At 36.0% G+C, this 13,556-nt stretch overlaps 1 protein-coding gene across 1 annotated transcript in view; it reads left to right on the top strand.

Annotated features, from left to right (window-relative positions):
• The window catches only part of MORC1 (MORC family CW-type zinc finger 1), a 151,935-nt gene extending 141,023 nt beyond the window's left edge, over positions 1–10,912 (top strand). Inside the window, 2 exon segments of the mRNA XM_090286818.1 lie at positions 7,938–8,132; positions 10,766–10,912. Of these exon segments, the coding sequence (XP_090142944.1) occupies positions 7,938–8,132; positions 10,766–10,903 (333 nt within the window). The 3' untranslated portion in view covers positions 10,904–10,912.
• The last annotated feature ends 2,644 nt before the right edge of the window (positions 10,913–13,556 follow it).

Raw genomic sequence — 13,556 nt, 5'->3', positions numbered from 1 at the left:
CAAACCTCCAGAAGCCAGGCAACAGCATTGTAATCTCTCTGAGCCCCCCCCCCCCCACCTACACAGCAGTGAAGTGGGTTGCCCCCGCCCTGGAAATTACCTAAGACTTTGCCCCACAGAATTTACAGGTGCCTTTGCTATGTAGGCCATGCTACTAAGACAGGGAGTAAAAGCAGCTCTACCTAATACACAGAAACAAACACAGGGAAGCTGTCAAATTGAGGAGACAAAGAAACATGGCCCAAATGAAAGAACAGAAAATAAAACAGAAAAAGTACTTAATAAAACAGAAATAGCCAACCTATCAGATGTAAAGTTCAAAACACTGGTGATCAGGATGCCCAGAGAACTTATAGCATACGGCAAAAAAAAACATAAAGGAAGAAATGAATGTTACACAAAATGAAATAAAGAAAAATGTACAGGAAACCAGCAGTGAAGGGAAGGAGCTGGGATTCAAATCAAGGACTTGAAACAAGAGGAAGAAATAAACATTCAACCAGAACAGAAAGAAGAAAGAAGAATACAAAAACTGAGGAGAGGCTTAGGAACCTCTGGTGCAACTCTAAATGTGCCAACATCTGAATCATAGAGGTGCTAGAAGAAGAAGAAGAAGAGCAAGAAATTTAAAACTTATTTGAAAAAATAATGAAAGAAAACTTCCCTAATTTGGCAAAGGAAATAGACATACAAGTCCAGGTAGCACGGAGAGTCCCAAACAAGCTGGCTCCAAAGAAGACTACACCAAGACACGTAAGAATTAAAATGCCAAAGGTTCAAGATAAAGAACCTTAAAAGCAGCAAGAGAAAGGCAGAGAGTTACCTACAAAGGAGTTCCCATAAGACTATCAGCTGATTTTTCAAAAGAAACTTTGCAGGCAAGAAGGGGCTGTCAAGAAATATTCAATGTGATGAGAAGCAAGCACCTACAACCAAGGTCATTCTCTCCAGCAAAGCTATCATTTAGAATGAAAGGGCAGACAAAGTGCTTCCCAGACAAAGGAAAGCTAAAGGAGTCCATCATCATCAAGCCCTTATTATATGAAATGTCAAAGGGCCTTATTTAAGAAAGAGAAGAAAATCAAAACTATGACCATTAAAATGACAACAGACTCTCATCTGTCCACAACTGAATCTAAGAAACAAAAGCAAAAACAAACTAAGCAAACAACTACAACAGAAACATAATCATAGGTATGGAGAGCATTTGGAAGGGGAAAGGAGGGATGGGGGAAATGTAGCAGGGATTAAGAAGCATAATTGGTAGGAACAAATTAGATGGGGGGATATTAAGAAGAGTACAGGAAAAGGAGAAGCCAAAGAACTGACATGCATGACCCATATCCATGAACTAAGGGAGGGTGATTGCTGGAAGGAAGGGGCGTACCAGACAGATGAGGGAAAAGAGGGAATAACTGGGGCAACTGTAACAGCATAATCAATAAAATTTACTTAAAAATAAAAAATAAAAATAACGAAAGGAGTTCATAGAGTCTTTGAGTTCTATTAGAGAAATGTCAAAAAGATCATGTGTCCTCAGATCTCTTAATTCACACTCAAGGGAACTGAGAATCCAAGATGTGAACTCCAACACTAATCTTCAAACTGACATAGGGAATTAGTGTTGGAACCAGGACAGCCCGAGGTTCACAGATTCATCATAAAGGCCACAGCAGTCTAGAACTTTTCTTGACACCAGGATTAATACTGAGATGTTAGCTCCTCACCTACACTTGTGTTTGCTCAGATAGGTGCACCAGCTCCATCCTTAGTACACATACTACTAGCATCTTCTTCCAGGTGATTATGCTGTTAAAAGAGAAAACCACAGACTCAAAATAGCATCACTTGTGTGAAAGCCCATGATACCAAACCTAGATTAAAACCTGACCTAATTACTGTTTTTAACCTCTTCCTGAAATATATTCTTAATTAACCAATCCAGGATTTTCTGATTAACACTAATGAGGTAGTCTGTCATGTGGGCATTCCTCATTCCCCATACATGATCTGCTAAATAAAAACCCTTGTTCACCCCCACCCCAAAGATGTCCTGACTTAAAAATAATCCTTTCTTTTTTCCCCACCCTTCTTTCTATAAAAGCCTTCTATTTTGTAAAACCACTTGGAGAGCCCTTCTTGTTGCTAAATGGGATACTGACCAGTTAATGAGTTCCTTAATAAAGCCAATTAGATTTTTAATTTCACTGTTAAATTTTGTTTTTTTAACAATACTTACAGCCATCTTCGGAAAACTGTCATAACAACATGCAGATCTATGAAGACTAGGGGGTGGATGGCGCACCCTGGAATTGTGCAAAGCACAAGTAGAAGGAAAGGCATTGCCTCATCTCTTTAATGAGAAATAGAGTATATTTGAATAATCTGGTTTTATAAATGAAACGGAATTGTGAGGTAACTTCCCAAAGACATGTAACGAGGCAAACGTGAAAGGAAAATTAGAACCTAAATCAGATTTCTTCTTAGAAAAGCCATATTTGAATTTTAGGGTGTGCCTAAATTGGACACCCGAGTTGACATATTTGCCTCTAATGTTTCTGATTGAGTGCCTGCTGGACTGTGATTTGCACAAATGAAGACACCTTGTAGGTCTTAGTTTTTCATCATTGTTCAGCAGAAAAGGAGTTTATTTTCTAAATAAAGTCCTGTTGAAAAAGCAGTAATTGCACATTTTCAGCTTGAATACTGACTTGTCAATGTTTCCAAAATAGTATAGAATGAAAAACTAGGTTTTCTTTCAATGTATTTTTGACCCTATTTTAGCACTAATATTATTATCATCAGTGATTGTAAAACTGTGATTGATCAAGAGCTACTAGAGCCAGACACTGAACCAGGCCTTATATATGGGCTTTTAAATATGTTACCTCATCTAACTCTCACAACAAATTTAGGAGGTGGGTGCCACTATCTCCATGTCGCAAGGAGGGAATGGAGAGTCAGAAAGATAATATTCTGATGTCACAATGCAAGTAGCATAGCGAAGGTTGGAACCCAGATTTGTCCCACTTCAAAGCTCTTTTTGCTATACCACTTTCTTCCATCTGATTCTTGTCCCAATGGTAATACTACAACTTTATGATAGAGTTTGCATGTATTAGTTGCAATAGGTATACTACATCCTTTCAGCCTATCAGTGTAAAATAATTATTGTTTACTTACTAGACACCTTGCCATTACATGATGAGATGTATAATGAGGAGATGCTGACCGTGAAATGTTCGAGAGAGGTGCATGCATGTGGCAGGCAGGTGGTTTAGTGTCCTATCAAGAAATGCCCTAATTGTAAGTCTGTGGCAGCCAGCTTGAAGAATTACCAGTAAGGCTCCTGGATCTTCCCACAGATCTTCATCTACTAGTTAGGGAACTCTGATTTAAATAGTAACAGTATAAATGTTAGAAATGTGCTAAGAATTAGATTATAGTACACCTCAGTTTACCCAAGCTTATACATGTCTTTCATGTCTGTTTCTAAATGATAATTTTTTAGAGTCTACATTATCAGCAAAGGAAGCAACTTGCTGGCTCTTGGAGGCCAGACTGAATAAGAGAACTGTTTATTCAAGGTGAACTGTACTAGCAGAGATGATCAATAGAACCCCTTTAATGTTCAGGGCAAGTGGGATTCAAAAAATCAAAGTAAAATAGGCAGGAGACCATGCGTTCATGTTGAAACTGAGCTGCTGCAAGCAAAACACAGAAGAGGTGGAATCATGACTTCCCTGACATGAAACTGTTTGGTCTTAAGGATCTTATTAATGATTGTTAGCTTTAGGTGGCAGTTATAAAATCTATTCAAATCATTTTTCAAATCCATATAGACAAATCTATGCAACTTACTTGAAGGTGTGTACTTTTAACATAATGAAGAGAGCCACATCCAAGCCCTGAAGGACCCTTGATAACTCAGACTTCTTCCGGTCACCTTATCCTGCCTATATTGGTGGTTTCATTACAACTGTTAAAGTAGTCACCGAGTCATGACAGCATTGGTGGCCCTGTACAGCCTGAGCTGAACCATCATCTTTTATTTTTTCTTCTCACGAGCCATCTGGTCCATCCAAATTGCAATTGCTCCAGTGTACTAGACTAGCCTACCTCTGAGCTGTCCCAAGAATATTGTTATTTACCCTCCTAGTCCACAGTTGGCCTCTTGAAGTCCTACCCACCCTATGTAGAACCTGGTCAGTGCCGCCTTCTCCATCAAGTCTTGCTCAGGCTCTTCAAGGGAAATTAATCTTGACTCTGTGCTCTGAGAGAGCCTTAAAACTTGATTTTAGCATTAATTAAATTTTCTGCCTTGTGTTGTAGTAGTTTCTGATATTTTACTTTTTTCCTAACTAGATTATAGAATCTTTGAAGTTAGCAATCTTCAGTAACTTTGACTACATCTGGATCTTACTCTTTGTGGGCTGAATCAAAGTTGATTGTTTCTGCTGTAGAGCCTGCCCATATAAACACTTGCATGCATAGCCCTGAAAATAAGGTATAAAATCTTGTAGACCTGTTTTACTTTATGCAAACTTGTTAGGATTTGTAACTCCAGAGCTCTGACTTTTTTAATTCAAGGCAGGAAATTAAAATCTCAGTTGAATATCCTTTCTTTCAAATTCTAATTCTGTTACAAATTAATGTAGTTCGGGAAGAATTTCATTTTTGATCTCCCACAAATACCTCTACAAGTGTAAGTTTATCCAGCAGAACTAAGCTTCTCATCTGTTACACATCTCTACTCACCTTCCTTAAAATATTAAAACAACTGGAAGTCCATTTATATTGAGCTTTAAAAGTTGTCAAAATTGCTACATTTAATGGAACCCTCTGGGAGATGTTAGCCTGAGAAAGGAAGAAAAATAAATCAGGAAACAGGCTGGTAGTATTTGAAGGAAATATAGTTTGCTAATTACAAGACAGTGAACTTTGAGATACTCAATATGACTTTAAATGTAATGTGCTATGTAAACATTCTTAATGTCATACCATATTATCAGCATTGTCTTTTGAACTTTTTATTTTGAAGTAATAGATACACAGAAATTTACAAAATAATAGAGGTCCCATGTACCCTTCACCCAAAGCTTGTGTCCTACATTATTATATAATTATAGTATAATATCAAAACCAGGACATCGAAATGGGTAAAATATGTGTCTCATTTTATCATAGGTGCAGTTTTGTGTAGCCACCACGAAAATCAGGATACAGGACTCCCATTACCACAAAGTTCTTCCTTTATAGTCCTACCTCCCATGTACAAATATGTCTAACTCTTGGCAACCACTAATCCATTCTCCATGTCTGTAATTTTGTCATTGTAGTAATGTTATAGCAATAGAATCATACAGTATGTGTCACTTTATGATTGGCTTTCTTCACTCAGCATAATGCCCTTTAGATCCAGTCAAGTGCGTCAATAGTGTGTTCCTTTTACTGTAGTTTTTCTAAATAATGTTGCTTTTAACATTTTATATATCAAATTTTGTTTGGTTTGTTTTATTGTTGCTTATATAAAAAAGGTTTTTGTGGCTGTTGTTCAGGATGGCAAAAGTAAAATTCTAGAGTTCTGAAAACTAAGCTTAAATAAATGACTGGTGACATCTGAACTACCTGACCGTGTCCTTATTCCAGCTGAATTGAATTATTTACCCTCCTCCACCTGAAACCCATGGGAATGTCACTCCCTGGGTTTGACTGAAGCCTCCGTAGGAAGCATCAGTGAAGCTTCTTGGAGTGAGTGGGTGATTGTTGCCTTAGTTGTAAACCATCCTCTCCTTATAGGTCGAATTGAGGATGATTAAAACTAGATTTCCCTCCATGATCTTAGAATGTGGATTTTGAGGCAGGATTGACCCATGTGTCTGAAATCCACTTGCTGTGAACACTGCACATCTGCCCTCCTAACTCCCCATTAGTTAGGGCTCACTGTGTGGCAGGCATTGGATATACAGAAGTGAACAAAACCAATTTTTTTTAACATTGAAGTTACATTCTAAAGAAAGAAATAAACACATAAATAAAACATAATGCAGTGTCACATAATGATAGACACTAAATGCATAAATAACAAAATTTAGTGTGCTGCATCATAAAATAACTGTGCAGGGTTGGGGATAGTGATGGTGTGTGCTGGGGAAGGGGGGCGCTATTCCAGGTGGACATAGAATATTTGAGCCATGTTTCAATACAGACCCGAAGCAAAGAGTCAGCCTTGTCTGAATCTGGGGTCAAACCTAACCAAACAGAGAAAAATAGCAGGAGGTGGAGAGCCTGGGGCAAGAATGAACTTGGTGTATTCCTGGAAAAATGAGGCCTGGAACTCAGGAAATAAGATAAAAATAGGCAGTTAGATCAAGGCTTTCAAGGTCTAATTCCTGATGCCTCACGCAAGTTAAGACTCAAAAATCTAAAATTTACTTATATGGCAATCTATAAGCCTCACAAGTAAGTCTCACCTTTAACAGATTACTTTATATGTGTGTGCATGTGTGTTTGGGTGTGGGGGGGGTGGAGACAGGAGGAACACATACCTAGGACCAGTGTTTGCCACTATAGAGTGATATTATGGTCCCTGATCCCAAATGCTCTTTTTAGTTAATAGCACATGAAACATATAAATAATTGGGGTTCAGTTACTGACATAGATTTAAGGAAAGTACTTTAAGGATTTTAATTCTCTTAATTTAATGGAGAATTCACTTCTTTCTCTCAACTCTAATAATATCTGTGCCTTACTTGGGGGCCACAATTGCACTTTCTCACATAAGATATAATATTTGCATTACTTACATTATCTCACCCTGTAGACTAGAAGTTTTTTCAGGGTAATGACTGAACCTTACATATCTTTGTATCACCTATAGTTAAATTCAATACCTTGAATTTAGGAAATAGTTGGTGAATGCCTATTCAACAGAAGTTGATACATGTATGGATTTTTGTTTGTTTAAAAGTTTTTATAGAAAGAGGACAAATTCATAATGAGGTCAATGAGTGCAAGGGGACCATGTGGAAAATGTCTGGGAAGGGCCTGCACGTATTAGGGAGTCTGGTGGAGGAGGGGCAAGGGGAAGGGTAGTCCCAGAAGACAAATAAAGCCCCCTTATAATTTTCCTGGGAACTCAGTCATGTTAGGGCACAGAAATCTCATTACAGAACCATTTAAATGATTATCAAAACAAGATTTGACGTGCATCTCTTTTCTGATTATCCTTTGGCCCTCTCAAAACGCTGGTACAAGAAATTAATGTCATTTTGAAATTGAAGCACTTGGCCTTTCCATTACCTGTTTCTACTCTGTGAGTGCCTCAAGCACAACATGGGCTCTTGAAAACAACCAAGAGCTCTTGAATTAGCAAGGGTCGTATGTGCTCGTATATGACTGCACTCTTTATATCAGGAAAAGTAACCCAAAGAGAATGACAGAACAAGAATTCCTCTTACTGTAGCTTCTGTGCTTTTCAAATGCCACAGACTTGAGTTATAAATAACATGACATTATCTGCCATAAAAGCCCCGGGTGGCTGACTGTTTTATCATTGTCTATGAGTTACTGGTTCTGTGGAGAGAGGGTTCCTGCCCACTTGGTGCCTTGAATAATCCAATATCACTGGTGGGAGAACAAATTCAACCATTAAGGGGATCCTTCTTCATTCCAAAGCAAGGGAATGCATTGGTGTGTCTCTCTCACCCTTATATTACAGATACTGGACTATTGTACATTTTTCTTCTTTTCTTTTCCTCTTCTATCAGATTGTAAATTCCTTACATTTATGGACCATGTGACCACTTATAGTATATACATATGGAACTGATACCTGGTATATATGTGCATAATTGAAAAATGAACTTGTTTTCTAATATTAAGGGGAAAAGTAAAATTCTAAAATATATTAAAACTGTTTTAAAAACATTCCCAGATCCAGAATGTTTACATGGCCCAATATGAAGAAAAACTAAAGAAACACACACAGTCTATTATCTATGATACTAATAGAAGAGGAGTGATTAATGAAATATCTCTGGTGCAATGTGAACAAAAAAGAAACATTATTGAAAAGAAACTGAATAATCTTCGTGTAAAACTGGCAGCAGTGTTGGAAAAACTTCAGCTGGTAAGTGATGAGATTTTATTTGAGTAGTAGGAATATACTTTGTGGGAAGAGCACTCAGCTAGTTTCTTGTATCATCATCATCCATTTACTGACTTTGGACAAGTCATTAACCTAACCCTTACCCTCCCTATAAGGATACTGAAACTATATAAATAGTGAACTTTGAAAGTATATACTAGAACATTTTTTAAAGTTCTGTTATTATTAACAAAATCAGACTCTTTGCTTGTGCTGTTGGTATAGTTTGACTACCCTCAAATCTCCTCAATAGCATGTTTCCAGTAGGAAAATTTTTTGGAATTTTTTCAGGAAGCAAACTATATTAATTGATTTTTACCCTAATATATAAGTAAAAATTGACCTTTCTAATCTTAGAGGATAGATTGGAGAGGTCAGGAAACATCATGTAAATATGGATTATTGTCCATCTTGTTTGTATAATTTAATTCATAAACAATTGCTTTCTTTGAGATTGAACGAGTGAGGAAATGTTCATTTTCTACTATAGCTCATAGAAATGTTAGACAAAATACATAAAAAATTAAAATATATAGTCAAGATTGAAAAGTCTTTCTGTAAATGCTAGAAATAAATGGAGAAATCCACAGCGAGACCAGGAAGCACATGGCATTTTCCTCAGAGTAAACTCTCATCTGGGACAGAGACAGGGTCTTCCTGGGCCACGCAAGGTGAGAGGGGAGGAGCTGAACATCCCACAGACAGCCCTGACTAGCGGGTTGGAGGTTTGTCTTGCCTGTAAGGGCTTTGGGAAGAGACAGGGATTTTGAACCCATACTGCCTGGTTTCAGTCCTGGCCGTGAACATTCAAGCTGATAGTCCATTCCTCCTTCGAAGAAATACATACTTTGGTTTCTCTGGGATTTCTCTTATATTGAATACAAAGTAAAAAGCAGAAAATATATTTGCTTAATTGAAGTATATAGCCAAAAGAGAAGTCCTTTCTTCTCCTTGGGTTGTCTAGGCAACAGTTAAAATGTTTCATTATAAAAATATAATTATATTTTATTTTTAAATTATATTTGTGGTTCTATCAACAATAGTAAATAAGCCTGTTATTCAAGTTTATTTATTGCTGTAAAAGTGGGATGTGGGTGGAGCTCCTTTTGGTTCTTGTAGCTGTAAAGGGTGGGAAATATTTTTGTGTGAAAAGGTCTAATACGAAGCCTGGCATGTGGTAAATTTTCAGTGATAATAGTTGTTTTACAAGAAAAACTAGAGAGACGAAAGAAATTCTATATCACAGATATTGAATATCACTCTTTATCAGAAAAGCTCATAAAAATTGTTGGTTCTCAGAATAACAAAGTTAGGTTTGGCTAAGAAAAAAAATGAAAGAATAATAATTTGCTCTTCTTTCTATGCCAAACTCATGGCTCTACTCCAAAATAGTTAGGGTAATTATACTAATTTAATTTGCTTTATTCTCAAAGTTTGGTAAGGAGGTGAAGGACTTTAGCCTGCAGAATATGAAATGATTTGTCTAGTATCATTGGAGAGGTACTGCCCAAATGTATTTACTCTCATCCCCCACGTAAAATTTCCATTTTTACTGTCTCCGATTGCCAGAGCAATTGCAGTGAAATAGAGCAGACTTGAGGTGATGTGGACCCAAAAGCAGATGTGGCAGGCATATGAAGAACCCACCTGAAGTTCTAGGCGGAAGTCTAGTCTGCAGGTAGAGGGCAGTAGCGCAAGGATTAGACTAGACCCAGTAGGCTGAGAGTGGTCAGTGTCAGGAAGGCTCAGACAGAGAGTTCCTAAGGGTCAGTGAATATTTGGAAATTCAGGTGAATATCAAGATTGTCTTTAGGAACAGAGTCCCGGTCACAAAGCTGGGGCAGAAAACGCTTCAGCCTTGACAGAGGACTGGAGAAATCTAGGACATGGAGCAAAGCAGAAGCACATTTAATGGAACCAGATAAGGGATGGAGAACCTAGCAGGGTGGTGCTTTATAGGGAACAATAATAAAATTGGGATTATTTCTGAAAAGTCCTTCCTAAAAATCCTCTTATCCATCACCTCAGTCAGGGAGTGGGTTGATCCCAAGAGATGAGATTTACATCAGTAAAGAAGGAGCATATGCTGTTCACGGATCAAGAAGCCCATGGAAGGAGGGCATGAAACTAACTCAGAGGTCTGGGGGATAAGAGAGAAAAGGGAGCAAAGGAAGGCAGCAAGCCAAGCATTGCGGGGGAAATGCTGCAAAGGGAAGAGGAGAAACAGAGAAATCAGAATTTTTCTACTTGTTTGTTTAGCCTGTAAGGCTAAAGATTCATGAATTTTTAAAATGCAAGAAGAGCTCCTGTAACAGAGAAAGATGAGATGAGGCTGGAGGAGGGGTTTAGAGGGATATGACAAATAATTAGGTAGATGGAAAATAAAAATTAAATTAACCTCCACTAAAGAAAAAATGATCCAAGTCTTTACCACTTGCAAGCATAAAATGAGATTAAATGTGAAAACATCTCAAAAGATTAAAAGCAGTATTCAAATGCAAGGTGGGTTGTACTGTTACATGAATCATAGAGAAGACTGTTCAGAGGCCACCCAGATTATAGGGATAAACCCTGTAGCTTCTTTCCCTGCGATAATTGTTGCTTTTCTTTTGCAGGGAGGTCCAGTAGGAGACCTGGAACAGATTGACAGTCATTTAGAAGCTTTGCTTAAAGAAGATAATCTCCTTTTGGGGAACACTTTAAATCAAGGAACTGCAGATACAGAAGATAGTCTCCCTTTAGAAAGAAAATAAAAATACTTCTCAAAACTAACAGAAAAGACATTCCCTTTTCTAAAATGCTAATAAGAAAAAGGAAGATTCTTTTCAAAGAATAGTTCCCCTTTTACTTGCTATTGTGAAGTTCATCCTGTTTAACACTAAGAAAATTGTCTACTTTGAAATGGAGAGTGATTTAAAATTTGCATATTTCCAGTCCTATTTCCCAACTCTTTCTGTTGTTTCAGAAACTTTTTCTTGAGTTCTGTAATTCCCATGTGAGCAGTTAAAAAAGATAGAAATTTCATTTAGTGTTAAATTTTATTTTTACTTAAAACAGTGTAAAAACTGGAAAACAGTGGTTTTCATAATCAGTATACATAAGACTACAGAATTATCTCCTCCTGAAACTTGTGTTGAAAAAGGCAGTTATGCCCTTTCTCTACTACAGCCAAAAAATAAAGCAGAAAATAAATCCTTTAAAAACTCTGAGCTACAGTATATGTAGTAAAAGAGCAAATCTAAGTATAATGTGAACACATATTACAAATATGTTGAGAATTATGTTTTTAGATTTCCTTTGATAACTGATTCTTTTATGTGTTTGTTTAGAAATGTCTAACTTTGGAAAAAACAATAAACATTTAATATGTATTTGTGGAATTGTGGAGTTTTAATTTCATGTACATGCATATAGTATAAAATTCAGAACTTGTAAGTGTTCACCCTATGCTTAGCCACTTAATTACTCTCCTCAAGCAGCATACTTTTACCAGTTACTTGTGGATCCATCCAGATACAACCAATATATATAAAAACATATAAATTATTATGTAGATATAAATCTGGATGTAATAGCAACCAAGAGATGTTGTTGCTTTTCCACTTAATATATCTTCAAGATCATTTCATATCAGGATCCATACATGTAGAGTGCTCTCATTATCTTTAACTTTTCCATTCTATGGACATAACAAAATTTATTTAATTCTTCTGTTATCAATAGATATTTTCATTTTCTCCATTCTTTTGGATTTACATACACACAACAGTAAATATTCTTTTAAATACTTTCATTTCACATAGATGCAGTTATATCTGTTAAATCTCAGAAGATGAATTACTGGGTAAAAAGTATGTATATTTTATTATTAATAGATATTACCTAATAGCACTTCATAAAAATTTTATTAATATAAATTCCCACATATGTTTCCTCACACCTTTACCTACTCAGCCTCTCTAATCTTGCTGATCAAATCGATAAAAAAGTGGCATAGCCTTGTAGCTTTAACATATATTTCCTGTAAGGTTGAGAATCTTTGATGTTTAAAATTCATTTGAATTTTTAAGTTTAAGCCTTTGTTCATTTTCTATTGGGTGATATTCTCTCACTGACTTACAGGAATTATTTTCATATGAAGGAAATTATTATTTTTTTTACATCATATGTATTTTCTCATAACTTTTTATTTAAAAATTTTATGGTGGTTATAACCATATAGGATTTAAAATTTTTTTGGTTTAATTTTCTTTTGTTTATGGCATCTGGGCTTTGTAGTCATATTTAGAGAGGACTTTCCAATGCAAAAAGTATAAAGAAATTATACTTCATTTTCTTATAATGATTTTTATAATTATAAAACTTTGATTCACCTAGAATTTATTTTGGTGTAAGGAGTAACTTAAAAATCCAACTTTGTGTGTGTTTCCAAATAGTAACATATTGTCTCAGAATTATTAGTTAAATAATCAATCTTTCCCCTTCACCTATCTACAAACCACCTATTGCATTGTAAATTCCTATTTGTATTTGGGCCAAGTTCTAAAAAAATATAATTTCATCATTTTCCTTTGATTGTCCCTTCTTTTCTTATGTCAGGCCTGTATTGTCATGGTAGGGCTAGTCAGTAATTTTATATTTCAGAATTTTCCTGTGTGTCCTTGCATGTTCAGTTCTCACTCAAACTTATATCAAGTTAGCTTTTTTAGTCACCACTCACCCTCAGATTTTATTTGTATTTTGTTGGGTTTATGGTGATATTATAGTAAGGTAAAGAGAATTGCCTTTTATTAATATTACATCTTTCTACCCAAGACCAAACAAAATATGCTTTTCTGTATGTTCAAGTCTTCATTGGTGCCCTATATTAGCATTTAAAATATTTCTTCAAATACATTTTACACATTGTAGTTACATTTATTGTAATTAATTAGATTTATGCTTTGACCTATTATAAATGAAGCCTTTTCCCATATTTTTCACTCATTGTCTTATAAGTGGTCAATGTTCTATATAGCAAGACTCCTGACTTTTAGATACCAATATTGTATCCAATGTAAGAATTCTCATACTACTTGTAATACCTTAAAAGATTTTTTCCCGTCTCAACAGTAATCGTTATGCAGATTTTTTAAAAGTATGATTTCTGGATCTCATGTCCTTGTATTCTTGACCTACCGAAAGTTTTTCTTTCACAAGGGATTTTCCTGGTCCCTTGAAAACTTTCATTACCTTTCTCTGCCATCATCACTATTCTTCTTCCTTTAATCTAAAAATTGGTGATTAATAGCTGTTAATGGTGATAAGAAGTCAGTGCCTCTGAGCATCCTTCTGGCAGACATTTAGAAAAAATCTGAAGAGGGAATTTTTAGAGAATGGTTTTTGAAGATTCTAAAAGGATATTCC

The sequence above is a fragment of the Furipterus horrens genome, unplaced genomic scaffold (genome assembly GCF_987537825.1).
Source record: "Furipterus horrens unplaced genomic scaffold, mFurHor1.1.pri manual_scaffold_1, whole genome shotgun sequence".
Lineage (NCBI taxonomy): Eukaryota > Metazoa > Chordata > Mammalia > Chiroptera > Furipteridae > Furipterus > Furipterus horrens.
This window is presented reverse-complemented; position numbering and strand designations above follow the sequence as displayed.